The 22,199-nt window shown below is 46.2% G+C and overlaps 1 protein-coding gene across 12 annotated transcripts in view; it reads right to left on the reverse strand.

Moving 5' to 3' along the window:
• Positions 1–3,379: 3,379 nt before the first annotated feature.
• The window catches only part of MPPED2 (metallophosphoesterase domain containing 2), a 164,317-nt gene continuing 145,497 nt past the window's right edge, over positions 3,380–22,199 (reverse strand). For all 12 annotated transcript variants that reach the window (XM_081154789.1, XM_081154794.1, XM_081154786.1 and 9 more), the window contains 3 exons: positions 10,853–10,968; positions 7,388–7,501; positions 3,380–4,787 (listed from right to left, as the gene is read on the reverse strand). In XM_081154789.1, the coding sequence (XP_081010915.1) occupies positions 4,669–4,787; positions 7,388–7,501; positions 10,853–10,968 (349 nt within the window). In that variant the 3' untranslated portion in view covers positions 3,380–4,668. The remainder of the gene's footprint in view (positions 4,788–7,387; positions 7,502–10,852; positions 10,969–22,199) is intronic.

Below are 22,199 nucleotides of genomic sequence, written 5' to 3' on the forward strand. Positions count from 1 at the left end.
AACTGGAAAAGCAGTTCATACTCAAAACTGCCAAGGCAGGGCTCTCTCTGATTTGCTGTGTGACCACGGTGGTGCCACTGACCCTCTCTGAACGTCTTATGAGCTGCAGAGGTCAACTTTATATGGCACCTGGAAAGAGGGAGGCTTCTCAGAGAGGCCTTTGAATCATTGTGGTTTGCTCATCCATGGAAAGGCAGGATAGCAGCAGAGAGGTAGAGGTGACATCTTCAAAAGGAAGAGAGTAGCTCTGAACTTCTGGAAGAGCCATGCTAGAGAGTGGGCACGCATGCAGTAATCCTGCTACTTCACTAAGAAGCAGGAGAAAAAAGGTTTTGCATTAAGAAGTTGACACGCAGAAATGAGCCTGAAGCCTCCTGTGACACCACCCATTAAGACTCAGAGGAGGAAAGACTGTCGGGTCCGGGAACCCTCAACACATGGGCCCCCTGAGCAGTGCTTCCCAAGTGCCGCAGCTCAGGGTCAAATTCTCAAAACAAAGCACACCTTAATTCACTTTGGTTTAGTAATTAAACATGAGGTACCTAAAACTTTTAGGAAAGTGAGAATAGCGCATGAAAAGATACTGGGAAATCAAAATAATATATGGATGTTAACTCCCTTGGAGCAGCATTTTCCTGCTGGACAAGGTTTGGGGGAGGGGAGCATTATTCTGGGCACAGCAAGTGTTTTATCTGCAACTGATAAATCTCAAATCCTCCAAGCTTCTGTTTCTCCCTACTTAAGACCTGGGTCACGGTATTTATTTACTTAAGTGATGGAGATGACGGCAGGCTTAACGCTGGCCACCTGTCAGAATAGCAGTAACCTGCCTCTTAAGGGGATTTCAGCGACCCCCCCCCGCACCCCCAGCGCCCAACGTCTTTATAAGACAAAAGGGGATTGGGAGAAAAATGTAGGCAGTAAAATTCACTAATTGAGCTTGAAGGAGATGGTGAGATGGTAGGTAAAGGCTCCAAGAGGAGAGAGATGCTGAGATCCAAGGGTGCCATTTAAAGCAACATGAAAGAGGGCAGGCCTCTTCCTATTAGGAGATTAGAAGGGATTTGGCAAAATATGATACCCAAACCGAAAAGTCAGGCCCTCTTATCTGCCTCTTGCAAATGCCCTTGGGGTTCTTCATATTCTCATGAAGAGAGGTTCGGTGCCCTTTCCAAAGAATGCAAACAAACACATTTTCTCAGAAATAAGGCCACAGTGCTCTTGAGGGCGAGGAGTCAACAGACAGGTCCTGCTGGAGGATCTGCAGGCTGCTTGGGGGACCTCGTTTAACACACACACATGCACCACTCCCTGGATGCTGGGCAGTGATCTCCAAATATTAACTCATATAACAAGTTACAACCACCTCAGCGTCACCCCCGAGACGCTGCGTACCTGGTCAAAGGCAGCACAGTGCTAGCTGGAGGTGGAGCCAGGACTCCCAGGCACCTGGCCCCGGGCTCTGGGCTCTCACCCACCGTGCTGCAGGCAGAGGGGTGGCTGGCGTGAGGCTGTCACAAAGCTGTGTTGCCGGTGCTGCAGCAGCTCCGTGAGGGATAGGAAACGTCCCCAGGCCCACATCAGTGTTAGATCAGCTCTGATTTCTGCTCCCGGGCCAGGGCGATGCAAAGGGAGTCATGGAGACAGGCAGACCTGGTTTTGAACCTTCTATCTTCCTAGGGAAACGTATTCAACTTTTGGAGCCTTAGTTTCCATCTATAAAGGGAGGCTTATGTAACCTCTCCCAGGGTTTTGTATTAGAAACAAAATGTGAAGCCTGCTCAGCAGAGTGCCTGGTAATGGAAAGGGAGAAAGTGTCCAATCTGTAAAAGCTGTTTCAAATGTTTCCTTGTGCTAAGGCTCAGTGAAGAGCGCGTCGGGCCTCTGGACAGTCACTGTGGCCCGCTGGAGGCAGTTCACGCCTGGGAAGTAGATGGAGAACCTGGAGCGGCTGAAGGGAACGCTGTCCCTGAGCCAGTCTACCCTGGAGATTCTGCAGGCTGGGCTGCTTCCTGCCCCCACACAATGAAAAGCAATTTTAGTAAGTGTTAAGCTTAATTAGTTTGTGTCCAGGCGTGCTTTCAAGGGTTGTGCATGCACACTTGTCATCATGATCAGCCACCTGTTTCTGGAGAGCCTGTTTTTCCAGAAGTCTGTGCAGAGCTCCTCGGTGCAGTGACTGGGTGAAATATCCACTCAGTCCACCTCTCACTCCAGCTCCCTAGGAATGGGCCTGAAGTCAGCACCCTCTTCTGCAGCTGGAGCAGGTCAGAGGAGGGCTGACTGCTTCCAGTGCATCTTAGCTATTTACTACGGTAGTGGACCACCTCTGACTGGGGAGCTGGAGCGTTCGCTCAGCTCAGATAAAGTGGTCAGCACAGGCTCTGGGTGGAGCTGAGACAACTATGATAGCCCGAGATGATTCTATGTGAGTCTGAGCTGGAATTCTGGCCTAGAACATTCTTTCTGTTCTGCTGGTATTGAAGTCCAGCTGGGCATGGCTCAGCGGTTGAGCATCAACCTAGGATCCAGGAGATCATGGTTCGATTCCTGGTCAGGGCACATGCCCGGGTTGCGGGCTCGAACCCCAGTCGAGGGCGTGCAGGAGGCAGCAGATCAATGACTCTCTCATCATTGATGTTTCTCTCTCTCTCTCCCTCTCCCTTCCTTTCTGTGAAATCAATAAAGATGTATTAAAAAGAAGAAAAGAATTTCTTTCTGGAATTACTGCCAAAGAATCTCCAGTGGGGAGGAAGGAAGGAAGGTGTGGGTGAATGCAGCTCGACAGGCACTGGAACATAAACTCTTGGGCTACGTTGCAGATTCAAGATCATGCTGCTCTTCTTCAATGGCTCTTCCAGAGAAAATAAAAGAGACATGCATAGTTTTTCCCTCCTCACCGCCTGCGCCTCCTGCCTGCCACAGCATTTTAATGGCACACATCATTAAAAAAATGGGGAGGGGGCGTGATAACTGCTCCTGGGGACAAACGGGAATGTGCAGTGGTTACTCTATCACTCACTGGTTCTCTTTCTCAGGACCACTCCGTGCACAGTGGAGCCTCCAGCCTCCACTGCACAGTCACTCTGCTCCTATAGAAATGACAGTGGCCAAAGCGAAATCTTCACCCTCTGAAATCTATGGCAAGATAGATGACAGCGTGATGGAAGGAGAGAGTACACTGAGTGCCTTATCGATCCACCTGCCAGCCTGTGAATGGTGGGTAATAAAAATTTATTGAAAATTAGAAAAAATGTCACTGATTTTAATTCCTTTGAAAGGGAGTACTGATGTTGCATATGAATAGCACCCCCCCCCAAAGCCTTCCACAGGGCGCATTCACCATCCCCCCACCAGCCAACCCTCCAAACAGCACGGATTTAAAAATCTTGCAATTTTATTTGCATATAAAGGCCGCTAGATATAGAATATCACAATAAATTTAAAGAAACAACTGCTTTCCTAAATTTCATTAACAAGGTAACATAAAATAGAATAAAGCTCAACAGCATTTACAATGGGAAAACAGAAATGACTATTAGCGACAATATTTTGTGCTAGCGAAGATTGCATCGACACACAGTGCAAAATGGGGGGAGGGAGAGGGAGAAAGAAGACAATTCAGGGTATTTAAATATAAAGGACAACTAAGCCTTATTTTAGTTCGCTTCCATCGCATCCATTTAAGTCTATACACACCTGTAACTGTACCTAGATTTGACTCAAGCTCTTTAAGATCTTGAGTTCTGAGAAAATGTGTGAGCTCCTTCGGACTTCGGATGCCCAGCTATACAGCATCCCCTTGCAGCTCTACTGTCCTTGGCAATATTAAACTCCTAACTTAGTCATAATACACAAAAAATACTTATATATATAAACCCATATCAAAAAGGAGTTTGCACACTCATTTTTTTTTTTTTTTTACTGCATGAAATACCTGCTCTTGACAGATTCCATTTCCATATTTTTAAAGCTAAAATAATTTAAAAGAAACAAACAAACAATGAGACCTTGTATAATAACCACAGTGTGGATCTCACTAGCTAAGCCATCCTTTAAATGAGGGCCGCTTTCTTCCCCTTGACACAACTTTCTTTAGAGTGAGAGTGTGAAGGGAAGTCTTGCTCCTCGCCGACTCCTGTTGAGAAGATTCCCATCAATCGGGGCCCCACCTGCAGAACAGAAGCATGACCAAGAAAACAACAACAAAACATCAAAAAATAAAATAGTTCAAACAATACTCTTCAACAGTTGTGCAAATCCGGTTGGTTTTTAAAACACTGCCTACCTGTTTCTTTTTTTTTCTTTCTTTTTTCTTCCAGCTTAAAGCATATTAAAATAAGACTTTTATTACCTTTTAGAAAGAAAGCTTGGCTGTCATTTGGCGAACACTAACAATTTACAATGGCGTGGCCTTCGAGAAAACAGAAGTCATTTTACAAATTCACAATGCTCCTCTGATTTCAAATGGATACCCCATTTAAAAAATAATAATAATAATAATAATAAAGAAGCACAACCTCTAGCATCATTTTTTTTTTTTTCTTGTTCCAGCAATTTACAAAAAGAACTCACAGAATTTGGAAATCAACAAGTCAGAGAATGTAAATTTATAATTAGAAAAAATGGCAGTTTATAGACCTTCCCTCACACTGGGCATTCCGAGCTTCAGGAACCCTGTGGGTTCGGAAGGTCAAATATAATTGGAGGGTTGGTCGGTTGAAAGCTGACTGTACACGTGGAGGCGTTGATGTAGGTGGTGTAACCGTCGGTCATGATGCCGTAACCTGTGGGGGGAGAGAGTGTCACGCTTACTGTAAAACATACAAATAACAGCGACTCGATGCGGGGCCATCAGGCAAGGAAAACAAACAAGCAAGTCTTTGCCAGTGGGCAGGGAGATGAAATTCAGCGGAGCCTCCCAGATATAACAGCTTTGAGAAGCAGCTCTCGATTTTATTCTACTTTCTTTAAAAGGAGAATCCTCTACTTCAAAGAGAAGGGATTCTTTTGTCCGTATTTAAATACTGGATCTGTCAGAGAAAGGCCGTAAAGTGTCTTTACTAGGGAGAATATATATATAAAAAATATGCCCTTTTTTTAAAATGTGATTTTCATTTCAAAGCACCTGTGTTAACTATTGAGTTCTAGGGGAGAGAGTGAGTAACATAAACTCAGGGACACACATCCAAGCCCCAAGAAGACTTCCAGACGCATGAGCAAGAAGAGGAGTTGCATTGGGAGCTGGGAGAGGGGGCTGCTCAGCTTCCCTATCTATGAAATACCATCTAAACTGCCGCAGTGAAAGGACACCGTAAGTGCTCTCCTCTTACTTAAATTGTGTGGCTTTCATCCTGAGTTCCATTTCATTCAAAAAAGTCAAGTAATCAGACGTCCTAGCGACTTGGAGAAAGATCGCCATAGGACACTGCTTCCTAAGCTTACCTGGACACTGAATCAAGCAAAAAACACTTCCCACATGCAGTATAAATTTCTTGTGACCTACTGGAAGAAAGCTAAGAAAGTTTCTCTGGGTCTTTGGTCTGTACGATCCTTTTATAATTTTTAATACATTGAAATTTTCAGCATGTTTGCAAATTTGCACATTTCCCTGGATACCTTGTTTGCCTTATAGCCTCTGCAATTAAGTTTGTAATTCTATGCTGGTATCAAGCTCTAGGGCACAGAAAAATATGCCTGTGAAAAAAATGAAATTACCAGGACTTACAGAAATAACTGATAAGGGTTTTTCCCCCCCTTCCAAACTGCTAAAATTTCTCCAAGTAAGCCTGCGGAGAGCTTAATGAGGGTCAATGGAAAAATCTCTTAAGAAAAGAAAAGAGGCATTTAAAACTCGCCCTGTTTAGTTCTGGGGTCAGAAAGCCTTGTTATCGCTCTCCATCAGGAGGCTGGCATTTGCCCTCTCTCTGCCCTCTTCAGCTGTCAGGCGAATAAAATCGAGACCAGTTTATTTGAATATGATCTCCTCCCTTTTAAGCAAGTTTATTATTTTGGGACTTCAGTGGAATTCCCCAATTGTCTGGCTAGTTTAAAGCTAATTAATGATTAAAAAAAAAAAGATGAAATGCAAACCCATAGGCATGCTGCAGGAATTTAAACCTGATAACTGCCCCTAGAAATGCTGTTTAGACATGAGCGCCCATTCCTCTTACCCCTGAATCATGCATCAGGCCTTAGAGAAGTGCCCTCCTTTTCAGGGAACACAGCTCAGTCAGGGCAGGGTGACATCCGCTCTCGGGGAGCTGCACCCCTGCTTTCCATTCCCTTAACTGGAGCCTGCACTTGGAGCTCACTTATTTTTTCTGGCCTCAGTAGGATGACTGCCAGTATGTTCTCTATTACCTTCCTAAACCAGGAAGCCACTGGATTTGTGGACTTTGAAAAGCAAACTTGGTTTTTCTGTTTTTGTTGTTTTTTTCATTGGTTACATAGACCTAAACACCTCAAATGCAGATTCATAAATAACCTTAAGGAGCAGCTATAAGCAGGACACGGAGAGGATATGTGTCTGCCTACACACACCCACTGCACACAAACGTGTGTAACTGGGAGAGTCCGGCGGGGCCAGAAAATCAAAGGCCAGTTGAAAGAGGGCTCTGGTTCTGTCCGAAGGCCCGGTTCCCCCGGTTTGCAAAAGGGAGGGCAGACCAACCTAGAACCCTGAAGGTTCCTGGGAGACTTCCAGGTTCTGTGAACTTGACTCCAGCTTACTCGGAAAGGCAGAAAACGGCAACTGGACCAGTTCCCATTTAGGGTGGATTTAATTATTCTGTTTAACCTCAGCCGGAGCTAATAGCGCTGATGACTTCTGAGAAGTCTGAAATGGTTTTCTGAGGTTACTGGTTCCTGCCACTTCTGTTACATGGCTTTCGCTGCACGTCCAAAGTTATTTTTTGAAGACTGTCTTGTCTTCCTGGGTCTCTGTGTGCATTCTACATGAAGCACATTTAGAGGTAGGAAGAGGCCACAGGAGTTATTTAGTCTAAAATCCAGGCCGTTTCTTCCAACACTCAAAGAGGGAATTTGTCCTTTATTACTTCACGGCTGTCCTACCACAGTGGTTATCAAACATTCCTCATCAGAGCCCTGAAATTCCAGAGGCTGCCCGGGGGCAGTGCTGGGTTTTCTACAAGGTGGGTCAGGCCTGGCTTCTACTCTGTTTAAAAGAGAGCAGCTCCTATAAAATATTTATCAGCTTTATATGCAGGTGTTTCTCCTAATATTTTACCTGATGAAAGGGTTCTGCTGCTAGGAAGAGTTTGAAAATTATTGCTCCAGTGACTCCCAGTGCAGCCAAGGTCCCCACTGTGGCACGGGATCATGGCTAACGACACAACATGTCCTGGCCCCTTTCTTCTGGTCTTACCTTCATGAATTCCACCAAACACGTGCAGCTTGGGTCGGACTCGCCTCTGAACTGTGTTTAAAAGCTCCACGCAGCCCACTCTCTGAAGCTCCTTTGGAACCCAGTCTCGAAAACCTAAGGGCAAAATGCAATCAATACTCTTAATTTTCTTTCTTCAGGTAAGGTTTCATTTAGACTTTCAGGAAGCCATAACTCACGGAAGGTTTATTACATTATCTGTAATCCTAGCCTCTCCATTAAAGCTCACAATGGCTTTTAAGGAACTTCTCACTCGTCACTTTGTCTTCTTTAGGTTCTTGAAAAGAATTTTTTTTTTTTTTTTGGTTTCCATTTTTTTTTCTTCCTGTTAATTAACCTTTTTTTTTTTCTTTCTTTCTGTGAGGGCTTTGATTTACTTAGCCACGGGTTTCAAATCTTCTTCATGGGCTCAGTGACATTTATTCCCGGCAGTCCCATAATGTCTCTTCCTCCCCTGATTCAGTTCCTTTCTTTTTTTATTATACTTTCCTAATAGCAGTTCACTTCCAAGATAATTCAAAGACAGTTTGGGAAGAGCTGCCTGCCAACTGGCCACAAGATACCTTGCTCTCTTTAGATCACCAACTTTTAACCCTTGGAGGTTCCTGATGACCAAAGCTTGGGGATGCCAACTTCCTCCTCTAGTCTCCTCTCTAGCGACAGGCAGCAACGGTGACCTCGCAGTGACATGTAGAAAGCTGGGGCTATGTAAAAGTCACTTAGTTCTACACTTAATGCAGAAAATCCATAAAAACTGACATCAATTATAGCAAAAGTCAGCTGTCTGAATGATTATGGTCCAAGTGACTCAGCAGGACGGGGCGTAAAGAAGGCAGGTGGGACAAAAGGCTAAGTCATAGTCAGTGGGAACCCATTCCATAGCTCCATGAGGTGATTCCTGTTATAGAGAAGTGATCAGGCAGAAAGGGACAGGACGAGTCTATTCCACTTTGGCGAGACTGGAGAGATGGAGATTTAGCATCTCTTTAAAGACATGTTGGCTGGACTGTGGGGAATGGCCAGAGTCTGGGAGGAAGAACATCAGAAAGTGGGGGCCCTATAAAAACCCAACCAGAGTTTTTAAAACTTTGTTAATTAGAGGGAAAAAATCCTTAGTTCACAGTAATTGGCATATTCTCTATTCCCTCCAGATGTGCTTTTTCTTGAAGGGGTAAATATCTCATTTTGTATACAATCACCAGAGAAAGCATCTTGCTCACATCATAATAATAAAGTCCCATGGTGTGGTGGCTTCCCTTCCCAGGAGAAACGTCAAGGCCAATCCCCAGCCCCCACTCCCACCTCCCAAGGCGGCATTTTCACAAGAGTCCCAATAGCTGTACTGACTGAGGTTCAGCTTTACCTTATGAAACTCCACCTGAGTTTTCCTTTTGGAACTCCAGATCTTACTCTGCTCTATGCACAGCTCCCTGGACACTTCAGCTTTGCTACAAAGAGAGGGTAGCTTCCCTCGCGAGGACATCTGAATCCTTTGGTGGCTAGAATTCAGACTTCCTGTTATTACCACTTACTTTTGTACCAAAATTAACAACTTGATGAAGTCTGTGTATGAATTGATCTGTCCAAAGTTATATTTCAAATAATACTTCAGGCACGTAAATGGCCAAGTCCCTCACAGTAAGAGGCCTATGGGGAATCATGCCCGAGCCCAACCAGGCTGCCTGGGGAAAGCTCCCAGCTGGCTGGGATGCCATCTCTGGAGGATCTCACTGGGTAACTCTGCTGATCAGAATATTCCACTAGCAATTTAATGCTTTAGTAAGTTTCTAATGATTGCAAAATAGGCAAGTGAATTAATTATGACTTGATAAGTTTGTGGATAAGTATAATCTTTTAAAACATGGGATGGAGTGGTATGGGGTAGGGAAAAAGCATGGGGACGGTGGTTCCGAAGCGTTGAAAACATTAGGAAGTGCAGGTCGTGCGCAAATCTACACTCTCCCGCCTGCAACAGACCTGGCGCCCCTTCTCTTGCTTCGCCAGCATTAAAATGTGCCACCAGTTCAGGCCCTGGTCCTCCCTGCCTCTGGGTCTTTGTGACACACTGAGCACTCCCCTTCTAAGGGCAGGACAGCAGCACTTAGTGTCTCGGAGGCAAAAATATCCAAAAGATTAAATTCGCATTAGGGGATGTGTTAGGTCTTTTATTTTTCAGGCTCATGGAGGAGAAAAGTGACATGAGTAACAGTCCTAGACCACAGGGAAAAAAAAAGTGAAAATCATGTATTTTCGTAGTGTTTTCCCCCCTCTCTCTAAATCAAGATGATCGAGAGAAGTTTTCTAGTACCCTTACAGATTTGCTGAGGGGCTACGTGTTTCTTACCACAACTTAAAGAGAAAGAAAACTCTCCTACTAAAAGTGAAACATCTGAATTTCCTGAGCACAGCTTAGTTTGATAAGGGAGGGTCCTGGTATAACAGACACTGAGTAGATGGGGGATCCAGGTGGTGGTCATGTTTGGAAAATGTTCTATGGCTAAGCCAAACCCTAACAAGCGCACAAATAACTAGAAGGTAATTATAGAAATCAAATAATTGCCCTGGCAGGCGTGGCTCAGTTGGTTGGAGCATCATTCTGCACACAGAAAGGTCACGGGTTCGATTCCCAGTCAGGGAACATACCTAGGTTGTGGGTTGGATCCCCAGTTGGGGTGCTTATAGGAGGCAACCCATCGATGTTTCTCTCTCACAGTGATGTCTCTCTCTTTCTCTCTCTCTCTCTCCAAATCAATGAACATGTCCTTGGGTGAGTACTAAAGAAAAAAAAAATTCAAATAATCATCTTGTAACCCATAAATTGGGTAACCACAGGTCGCCTGGAAGCACACTGGCAATCTACACCTGGTTGTGGGCTCAATATATCTACAGGATGAGTAGCTTTAAGTGACATTCAATGTAAGTCCTTATTTAACACCTTACTAAAAAAAAAAATAATAAAAGGGTCCTTTTCTCATATAACCAGCACAATGGTTAAACTTTAAAGATCTCCCAGGTTATATGATGATATGGAAAAGAAAAAATGAGCTCCTTTGAACAAAAGTTTCCATCATCTCACTGCCACGCAAAAGCCCTGTGATTGGGAGGCCCCCGTCTTCCTTCCAGTCCCCATTCCTTTACTCCAAAGTGAGTACAGTTCTTAAAATAAATTACCAAGCTCAAAAGACTGTGGTGCTCCATACTCATTTGATTTTCCCTGACTTGACTAAATCAAAAAATTTAATTTCAAGAACACCTGTAAGCCCAGCAGAACTGCTGAGTTTAATTATCATACCGGGGTTCTTTAAAGACATCGATACTTTTCTTTTAGTACCCCCCCCTTTTTTTTAAAAAAAGAAAAATTATTATGTCCCCAAAGCACTTATTCATCACGCTTGGGGAAAAAAGGCGTCTTCTACGACACAAAAGGAAAACCTTCGCTTCACTTACCTAGAGGAGGTCCGTGCGTCATGAGAATGTCGATGCCCTCGGGGATGAGGTTCCATTTGTCCAGCAGAGACTGGCCTCTGGGTAGGTTAAAGCCCCATCCGTTAAACCACGGGGTCCTTGGGGAGACAAGGCACACGGTGTCAGGCGGGCAGGCCCGTTTCTGCCCTGCCACCGCTCTCGCACATGCCCCCGGCGGCGGCTCTTTGCTTTTTGCCGCTGGCCCCCGCCGCGGGCCGCCCTTCTGTTGGCCGCTTCAAAACCAACCCATCTGAAAGCAAGTGCGGGGCCTGCGGCTGCTCAGCTAGAACGGGGCACGCGGCCTTTGCGTGGAGACTTTCCCAGCAGACTTGTGTCAAAACCTGAACCATGCTGAGTCCTTCCCGAAATCTCAGTGCCTGCTCAGATGCCCAGCCCAGCCCGAAGCACCCTGCCCCTCCAGCAGGGCCTCGGGGCTAAGAAGTGCCATCCGCGCCCCTTCCTCCCCATCACTGTGGACTGACTTCCCCCGGGGGTTCTCGCTGAAGTCCTGGGAGAGAAGTAGGAGGGTTGGAAGGCAGACACCTCGGTATGTGGGGAATATCCTGGGCCGAGGATATGGGAAAAAATATATGGGGACTCTGAGAGGTGAGATGGGACACAGTGAACACAAGGCCAAGGTGGAGTTTTCCTCCGTCACCAAAGGGGAGATTTCTGGGGACATCCCTGGTCACTCTGGAATCTACTGTCCTGACAGTGAGTGTGAACAGCCCACTCTCCCAGGAACTTCTGCTCTAGGAGTGAGGTTCTGCGATCACTGCTGTGGGGTCTCCATCCAACCAGTAAGCATGTCTACTTGGACCTGAAAATGTCCCTCCATTTATAACAACAGAAGACTACCATAGGCTAAATCACAGCAGAACAAAGCAGTGCCCAATGCTGTCCTAGTCCCAAACATCTGGCTATAACCATTAGTTTTTGAAACCAACTCTTTTGCTCCCTGGGAAAATTCCAACTTGCTAAGGCGTACATGCAGAAAAGACAAGTTGGCCAACTTTCCGGTTTAGCCTTTAACCTTCAACTGCAGCCGCCTCTTCCATGCCTCCTGAAAGAGGAGCGCCGGTGTCCAAGGTCACCTGGGCAGTCACAGCTGGTTAAACAAGGTGCACTCTTACTTAAAGCCTTTCATGGCCCAGGCCAGTCAGATTCTCCCAAGGCTCTGAACTCGGAAACCCTGACCCAGCATTCACTTGGTGATGGACACGTGCAGTCAAGGCCAGAGGTGAAAGAATGAGAACAAAAAGCCATGTGAACACCCAAGTTACAGGTGAGAACCTCAGTTCCCAATGAGGTTTGAGGGAGAAAGTTCCAGAGATAAGAGTCTGTGTTGCCCCAACTAGAAACAGAGAAACCATGTAAGTATCTGACTTGGTTCCTAACCGCTTTCCATGTCCCTAAGTCATCCTCAGGAAGCTTACTTGTGATAACAATAGTAATATGAAACAATAATAAGAATAATTATTATAAAGCTATTATTTATTGAATGTTTATGTCAAGGTACTATTCTAAGCACTTTATTTTTATAACATATTTAAACCTCACAACAAGCTCATGATGTGGGTACTATTATTAACCCCATTTTACATATGAGAAAACTGAGGCACAGAGAGGCCCACTAAACACAACCAATAGATTGGATCTAAACCCAACCAGGCCGGTTCCAAAACCCATACTCTTCACCACCATGCAATTCCTCTTCTTATATATAACCTGAATGAACTTACAATTTTCTGGCCCTGGGTGAGTCCTTTCTTTCAAGTTTGAGTGTTTTGTTGCTTGAAGCCAAATGAGCTCGTAATGGGAATAATATATATATGGCATGGTTCTGAAATCCAGCAATAAGATGCTGAAAGAGACAGGAGTAAGATGGTGGAGTGGACACCAATGGTTTCTGCCTGCTCAGATCTTTCCTCTTTTCTTTTGGTAACAGCGTCTGAATTGTCTGGGAGCTATTTTAGCCACCATGCTGGTAGCCTGAGCTTGGAAATCAAACCACCACAAAGAAAGCCAAGAAACAGAGCACCTTGATGACGCTGCTGGACATCGGGATCCTGCTGCGCCTGAAGCCAATCACATTTTCCTTCTAAGTATACAAGCGAGCAAAACCCTTTTCTTTTTATTAGCTTGAGTTAGTTAGATCCTGATTCTTGCAACTGAAGAAGTCCTATTATATACAATTATTGCATTTAGTGTAGAGATGACCTACATACCCAGGGTAGGCAATAATCTCTCCCAACCCCCAAGATGGTTATGTTCCAATTCTTGGAACCTGTAAACATGCTACTTTACATAGCAAAGGGGAATGAAGGTTGCCATGGAGTTTAGGAGCTAATCAGCTGACCTTAAATGAGGGGGATTTAAATGAGGCACAAGCCAAGGAATGTGGGCAGCCTCTAGAAGCTGGAAAAGATAAGGAAAGGAAAGGAATTCTCCAAGGAGCCTCCAGAAAGGAGCACAACCCTGCTGATACCTAAATTTCAGCCTAGTGAGACCTGGGTCAGACTCCTGACCTACAGACTGTTAGGTAATAAATACCTGTTGTCTTAAGCCACTAAGTTTGTGGTTATTTGTCACAGCAACAATAGAAAATGAATGCAGTGCCTAAAGGGTCTGAGCTGTCCATATTTACAGGTCAGGGACTGTGAGTGGCCCTGGCCTCGCATGGTAGGCAACGTATGTCTAATCGATGCAGCCCTTCCTTGCTCAGTTAGATGCAATGCTGGTGGTTTCCTCGGAGGAAAAGGGGGGCACTGGGCACCACAGGCGTGGGGATAAGGCCAGGGAGACCCTTCCAGAGCTCAATGAATCCGTCCCACTCTGTCTTCCAGGCCTCCCTGCCTCCCGATTCTGAAACTTGTTCATTTGAGTCTAAAATAGAGCTTTCCCAGTTTGAGATGCCATCCTTCCCCTGCGTTTTTTACAAATGCTTTTTTGTTGTTAGGAGGAACCCTTTCCCGGGGTTTGTCTTAAAAGGAAAAAATATGGCAAGTTTGGAACCCAGCGAAAAAATCAGTGAACATTTTGGCACGAGAGAGAGAAAAATAAGCAAAAACATCTGTTTTCCTAGATTTTGAAAACAAGCTTCTGGGTCTATGGTTCCTGCCTGAATGGCAAATAAAGAAGGGTTTGAAAGAGTCCCAAGCACACCCAAGTCGTCAGTACAATGAGGGGCTCTGATTTCGCTGCCAGGGTCTGTCTGCGGGCAGTCAGCCTCCGAACCCCCACGACATCCCAGGGGCTTCCAGCGTCAAAGAAACAGGACTTAATTTTTTCAGTCTTCGCAGTTTTCTCTCACAGAATTTTTTCTTAGAAACCCACAACCCTATCCCCCCGGGAAATGCTCAGCTTTACAACTGCACTGTAAAAAACCCAGACAGGCCCATGGTCTATAGATACCCTAAATTTCATTTGGTCAATGTTAAGCTTGTGACAAAATCCAGAAGTTTCCAAGGTAAGGGTAAACTTCAGAAATTCCTGGCTTTTCTTTTGACTCAATCCTGTATGTGTATGAGAACACCACAGAGGTTAAGTTGTAGGAAAGAGCACATTTATCAAGGCCCTCATATGCTTTCCATAGGGGATTTACATAGACTATTAAATTTAATTTCTCATGACAATCCTCGAGCTAGGTATTATCAGCTTTATTTTTTAGATAAAAAAGCTGAAGATCAGTAATGTCAAGTAACTTGCAAGCTCACATTTGAACTCAGGTCTGCTTGCTCCAAAGCTGAGCTAAAACCTTGTAGGCCAATTCCAGTTAGGCTCTCACTCGCATAAAGTAAACACCGGGCTGCTCCATGCGATCTGTCAGGCCGCGCACTGCACAACCCCGTGAAACAAAGTGTGACCAGCAACGTGGCTATGGCTTTTCTGGGATGTTTTCTGTTCCTCTAGATCCTTAAAGCCTTTTCCACAAGACAGTGGCCAGGTGGCGGGAAAAGCAGCCTGGTGATGGGTTTCAGAATTATCCCAGCCTGGTGTCACAGGAGTTGGGAGACCCATGTGCTGGCGTGAATTCACTAACCCACGTGGACCTTAAATAAGAGAAAGACCCTAGGTGGGCCAGTTTCCTCTCCTGAGACATAAATGAGTGGGTGGATTCGATGACTGGTTTTCAGGATTGTTTTTAGGTTGCAGAAATCCTTTGCAGAAGCCTGGACCCAGACCAGGTACCAGCAGGGGCGCTCTTGCTGGGGGAGAGGGAGGAAGGAACCGAGTCCCCTCCTCCTTTCTCACCCACAGCTCTGAGCGCCACTGGCACAACCTGGCCCTTGATGATCTTCCTAGGATCCAGAAATCCGAACATTCTAGAATTCTGGGCAGACTATTAACGTTCTGAGTAAATGCTGTGAATTGCTTTCAATGAATTCCCTGAATTGCCTGTAAGGGCCTGAGTCCAGTGTGGGAGAAATAACTACATAGAGTAGAGACAGAATGTGTCAGCATCAACGAATGATGCTTTATCCAGCTGCGTTTCAGCCTGAAACATGAAACCCCGGCAGCGAGCCCATCGGGGTTCACTGGCAAATACGTGCCACAGTCGTGCCCAGTCCACCCCCAGAGCCCCACAGTGGGCTTTGCTCTGTAGCAATGGGGGTCAGGGGGAAGGAGAGAGGAACCCAAGGGAACAATGCTTATCGCCTCAGCCAAGGATTTAATAACTAGCTGTGACTAACAAATACCACATGGGAACTGACTCATAAGAAAATGTCCCACAAAGCACCCTATTGCCAGTGGACGAATCGGAGCTCATAACCCAGCCCCTCACAGAGAGGGATTAGAAAGCCCTGGGAGGAAGGGAAACACTGCAGCCGCCTGAGGCTATTGGACAGAAGAGTCGGATGGATGGAAGCCAGGGGTGCTTGCTCTCAAGGTGCCCTCCCTGTTGCTCTCGGAATTAGAGGCACTTGGCCTCTCCGGGCTGGAAGTCCAGGAGCAGGCGCTAAGGGAGTTCACCTAGGCAGAACTCGTTTCAAACAATGTCAATACAAAACAGGTTTTCTGTGTGGAAGCAGGTGGAGATGAAATCACAGCAAAGGTCATCTGTGTTTGCAGTACACCGTGCTGTGGGCAGTAGGGAGGTGCCGGACCATAAATCCTAGGCCCGGACAGGTGAATGGCTGTTTACTCTCCCACCGACTTCAGCGCGGCTGGGCATGCCCCAGGAAAGCGAGAAGCTGGCTGCTCAGCTCAGATGGGCTGCTCAGGTTCCCAGCCCGGCTGCTGATCAGTGCCAACAATTTCTCCATGGACGGAGGGCTCCTGGCCAGGCTATATCACAGACGGGGGAGTCTTGTTCCTACAGTCTCCTGGGTGCCTCCTGCAGAGATGAAGCCTCAGGTGGGCTCCACTGGAATTCTGACTGGACTGTGAAGGAGAAAACGAAGGGCTCACATGCCAGACCCAAGAGCTGGTGTTTTGGGCATGCCACTTACAGATATGAGAACCCGGGGTTTCTGTAAAAGTTAGCCATTCTTGTTTTGGAGACAGTGGGTAAGAGCATGGATCACGGAGTCCAAAGACCCATGTTCAAGTCCCACGTCTGCTACTGACTGGTGGCTTCTCTGAGCCTCAGTCACCTCATCTTTCCCATAGAGACAATATCTGCCTAAGTGGATAGGGTGAGACACTATGTAAAACTTTTGGCAGAGCACTGCCACAAAGTGTTAATGTGCAGCTTTCATTTACATATGATATATATTAGCAGTATGAGTGTAGGCGCGCACACACACACACACACACACACACACACACACACACGAGTTGCTCAGGTTACCCTTTCTCTCTAGAATTTCCCAAGCCACGGCTCATCAAATCAGCGACATTCCAGCTCCAGACTTTTGAAAAGTCCCCAGTGAATAAGCAAGCATTACTCGATGGCTAGATAGAGCCCGATTTCCTCCGGCTGATTACTTATTAAAAGGCACTTCCTCAGTTCACTCCCGAGTGGAAGTTTTTCAGAACAGCACTCACTCCTGGCTGCCTGGCCCAGTCTTGCATAGATGGTCCCGGGGAAAGTGAGAGCACAGGGCAAACCTGTTAGTCAAGGCTGCTTAGCCGGCTGGTACAGGTGGTTAGATTTTGACAGGATCTTAAATTGGGGAAGTTCAAGGAAGAAGGTTACTTTGGGTCCTCGGAATATTTATAAGAGAGGGATTGGAGAGGTTCCCTGGAGGAACTGAGGAGCTACTTACTAATGACATCACCACCACCTGGCAGCTCCATTAAGCGAAACCCAGAATCTGGGAGCAGGTGGGTTCCCACATACGCTTTCTTTTCTAAATAGTGGCATTTCAGAATTGCCACCTTCTCCAGGCCTGGCACTCCCAGCCGCCGTCGGCCCATCTCTGACTGCACAACACACCAGGTCCAAGAGGAGCTAATTTAACCACCGCTGGTTAAAATCACACCGCACTTTACAGCGTCCCTCTCATGCCACGAAGCTGTCATGATAATTCTTGATCTCACCTGACAGCTGGGCCCTCCCCTGACTGCACAGCTTCCCATCAGTTAGAAAGAGCAGCTTCCCCGGCACCAGATGTGTCGTCCTGCATATCCGATGAAAGGCAGACACCTGGCCCGCTCCCCGCCTCGCCTCCTTTCCTCCGCCTACTCTGGAGAGCCAGCCTTCTCCCCCCGAGTCCCTCCACTAGGCAGCCTGGGAGTTACTTTTCCATGCAGTTGAAAAGACATCTCGGGCTAGCCGAAGGAGGGATGTCATACCTTGTGCAGCAAAGCGACATACACACCCACTGACTAGGAGAGGGAGGGACAACTTAACTTCAGGACAAGATTTACATCCCAGTGCAGCTGCCTGGCGCAAATCACGGGAGGCTCAGCAGCCACCGAAGGGCAGCGTGGGCTTCTCGCACTCCAGCTGTCTAGTCTCGTCTCTTCACTCTGACTTTGTAACTTGGTCTCTCCTTACGAGGGCCTTGGGATGGGAAGAGATACTGTTTTGATAAAGGGCAGGCCTGGGTGAGTAACGTGGTCTGCATGCCGTGGACAGGACAGGAGCAAATCACTCCTGAGATAGTCACCTGAGGCCCATGAGCTGTGACCTGGGGCTTTGCAAACCAAGGCGGCACACACTCCAGTCTTGACAAACATGTCCACGGTGTCCCCTTTTGTGTAACTAATCAGGGATGAGTGTCAGGATTACCCCTCTGTTGCCCATTTTCCTTCCCTCTGCTGGAAAGGAGATGAAGCAGAGTTTGCTCTAGGAACCAAGGGGGGAGTCACTATGACCTGTTTTTGAACTTGGTGTGCCCTGAATTATTAAAAATCACAGTGTCTGCCTGGCCCTCCCAAGCATACCTGCCTTAAATCTTATACACAAATTCATAGCAGGAAGAGGAAGATTTCCAGGCCATTTCCTTCCCACAGGGATGTGAGGAAGACTGTGCCCGCCCATCACGCACAGAGCCCGACAGGGCAGAGGGCAGACCACGCGGGACTTCCGTCAGGGGGGGCAGGTGGAGCAGGTGTGGCACATGCCTCGGCGCTTCCAGATGGGTCTCTTTGTTCTGTGGCTGAGGAAACCAGAGGGGCAGTCCTAGGGCGCCTGATCAGAGGGTGGGCCCCAACTCAACAGCTCCCAGTGGGACGTGCATTGATATCCAACCCCCCGGAAGGGAGAATTCTTCACAGCAGCCACCACCCAGGTTTCACAGAAAAAGGAAGGCTCAGTAGATGACAAGCAGAAAGAGAAAAGCAGCATTTGCTTTTTTCCCTTTGCTTTTGCAATCATTTTTTTTTTTTTTACTGTGGCATAATATATATAACATAAAATTTAATATTCTAACCATTTTTAAATGTACAGTTCAATGGAAGTAAGTACATTCACAGTGTTGTGCAAGCATCACCACCACCCATCTCCAGCACGGTTTATATTCATCATCGCTAACAGAAGCTCTGTGCCCATTAAACAACAGCTCCACATCACCCTCTGCCCACAGCCCCTGGCAACCACCAGTCTACGTTCTGTCTCTATAAATATGTCTACGCTGGGTACCGCACATAAGTGGAATCGGACAATATTTGTAATCTTGCGTGGAGCTCATTTTTCCTAGCATAATGGGTTTAAGGTTCATCCAGGCTGTAGCACGGATATGTTAGAAATCCATTCCTTTTTATGAATGAATAATATTCCACTGCATGGGTATATAGCATTCATTTTCTCATCTAAGGTTTCTGAAAGTCTAGGATGTGCCAGGCACCAAGCTTGGCCAGAGAGAGACACAGATGACAAGTCCGAGTCCCTTTCTTCGTGAAGTGTGCAGTTCCTGGGTTGAAAGCCCAGTGAGGACAGTCTCCGTGTGGTATTTTGGGGATATTGACTCACTCAACAGACATAACCTGGATGCCTACTAGATTCTGTCAAGGTAGGTGCTGGGGACACAAAATTGAGCTCAGTTTCCGGGATAAACCCACAGCTTGGGTTTTCATAGGTAAAGCTGTCCTGGATAGTAGTCTTTAAACGTTGGCCTTTATGTCTAAGCAACCTCATTTTAGAGGCACTTGGGGAACACCAGAATGAGCTGAGAATTCATCCAGCAACTCCAAGTACAGATCGTCCCCTAGGCCAGGAGGCGACCAATGGCATTTTGGGCAGGACTTCTCGGGGGAGGTCTCATTTCCTCACACACGCCCGTCAATAAGGCTCTTCAGCTGAAACCAGGACCACAGAGCACAAAACCACATCCCAGTAAGAGACTGAGCCGGTGAGGGCAGCCTGTGTCACACACCTGGCCGGCTCCAGAGCACACGACAAACAGGTCAGGGGAGGAGGCGGGCGACTGCCAGGTAGTCAGGCAACAAGGCAGACAGCACCTGCAGCTCCCTCGCCCCTTCCCACCCCGGAGACATGTCACAGAAACGCAGCAGGCAGAGAGTGTTTTTCTAACTCAGGTTTCCCAGAAGAGTAAAAAGAGAAAAGGTGGGTTCGGGATTAGCGAGATGTTGTCTGTGACATAGCGAACTCTTAAAATTTGATGGACTGATGAAGTCTCTGCCCCTCAGTGAAGGATAATACATTTTACCATGTTTAATTTAGGTTAGAATGTGTGAGTGTGTGTGTGTCACACCCATTTACATCGCTCCTGCTGGTTTCTCTTTATACTATTTTATATTCTGGGGCCCCAGACAGATATAGCCTGGGAGGATTATGCTGTTAAGAAAGCCTGTCTCCTGAAAAATTGCTCCAAAGGGAGTAAATGATAAGAGGACAATAAAATACTATGTAGTCACTCATTAAACACAGCAAGGAAGCTTGGAAACTCCGTGACTTCAAGTCTGGTTTACCACTGTGTCCCCAGCACCTGGCACAGGGCAGACACCTAAGGATTTGTCAGCTGAACGGAGTTAAGAATGAGAGTTCATGAAGAGTTTATAACTTCACAAGGAAACGTGTTGTATTGCTTGATGGTCAACGGAAAAACAAAGTATTAATGTGATTTTCAGTATAAATCCAAGTCTGCCAAAAACACTTAGGAAGAAACAGACCGACATGCCGAATGCATGGTTATCCCGGGGCCGGGAGGAGGGTTAGCGATGATTTTTCTCCCTTCTTTCTGTTTGTCTATGTTCTACTTTTTCTATGCTGAATTTATATCATTTAGGGGAAAAAAAAGTATTCAGTGTAAAAAGTCTCCATTCAGCTAAATGCAAGCTGAGTGTGGAGGGAGATACCTGGAGAATTCATTCTCTACTTAGACTCTACTCTCTGACTGCAGAGCAGGTTCCTCCAGGGGGTGAAGGAATCAGTGGGTTTGGGGCACTTCTGCTCAAGAAGACGATGGGGGGCCTGCGTTTTCTCTCCCCTCCTCATTACCACTTGTGGGAACAGAAGGGCTTCTTCAGTAGCAAAGGTCTTGTATTGATTCAAGTAATTCAATGCACATTTACTGAGCACCTGCTGTGCACCAGGCACCCTTCCTGGTGGCTCACCTCTCACTGTACTGGGGAATTTCAGTTTAAATGTAGGTAATATTACGTAACTGCATAGTACTTACAACAAATCATTCTCACATTTATTTGTTTACAATAACCCCGAGTGGCGGGCAAGGTATTCATTTTAGAGAAAGTGGTGTACAGAAATAGGAATGTTAGTAACTTGCCCAAGGTCACTTATAGCTGAGACAGCATTTCGTAGTCCAGTGATTCCTTACCCAAGGTTAAAAGTTAGGTCTGGGTTCAAATTCTGATGGTTTTTGGCTTAGCAATATGACCTCAGGCAAGTTTTTCCACCTGATCTCGGATTTCTCGCCTATAAAGTGGAGATAATACCAGTCACATAGATGTGTGAGAACTGAAAGTGATAATATATTTAGTGAATTTAAGGCAGAGTGTTTGCCCTATATTAAGAATTAGGTATTAGCTCTCATTGTCATCATGATTATGAATGTTAATGTTATAAATATTAGTATCACCAACTCTTTGTTTTTTTTCCTAATTTATCTTCTTTGTGTCTCTACAAAAATGTACCTTCTTTCCACTTCTCAGATTCAGAATGTAGATGCCAAAGAACTGGGTGAATCTGTCTCCAAGCAACAAGTGACAGCATTCAGATACTGTGGACCAGCTTCCAATAAGGGCACAGCACAACTTGCTGTTAGAAGTCATGCGCTCCAGTCCTGGCTTCCAACTTAACCTGCTACATATCCTGGAGCACCCAACCTCTCTAATTCTGTTTCCTTAACTGCAATAGGGTAACAAGTCCTATGAAACTGGAAAGGTCATCAAACACAAACACGTGCGCATAAGCAAGTAGCCACTACAGGGAAAGTGCCTTCTGATGAAGTGTCTTCTAATTCCCACATCACTGGCTGCCCATGTTGCCTGTTTGTGTCATTTGAAAAGCTCAGAAGAACTGGAATCACTGACAAGTAGGTCAGATGTAAGTTAAACTGTTGGACCCATTTATCTACCATTTTGGCTCTAAACGACTAGTTTCAGTCCAGACCGATTTAGTAAAGTGAGAAAACTGTGACGGCAAACTGGCAGCACACACCATCAGAAGAAAGAGTGAAAAGCTGAAGCTGCCCCTTCAATTCAGAGGTTACAGCAAGCAGACAGATCCTGGTGTCTCCCTCGCTGTGTGCCAGCCAACCATATATTATTAATTGGGCTCAGCATACACGGTGGAACACCTTCCCCTGCAAGGCCCTGGCAAGGCCTCCAGGGAGATCTGAATACAATGCGAGACCGTCCCAACCTGCCATCTGGTTGGGGTAACGAGATGGTCAAAATTAGTCTCCTCTCTCTCTGCCCATTAAAATTCTACTGAGCCCTCAAGGCTCAACTGGTATTT

This window comes from Miniopterus schreibersii (assembly GCF_964146895.1).
Source record: "Miniopterus schreibersii genome assembly, chromosome: 12".
Classification (NCBI taxonomy): Eukaryota; Metazoa; Chordata; class Mammalia; order Chiroptera; family Miniopteridae; genus Miniopterus; species Miniopterus schreibersii.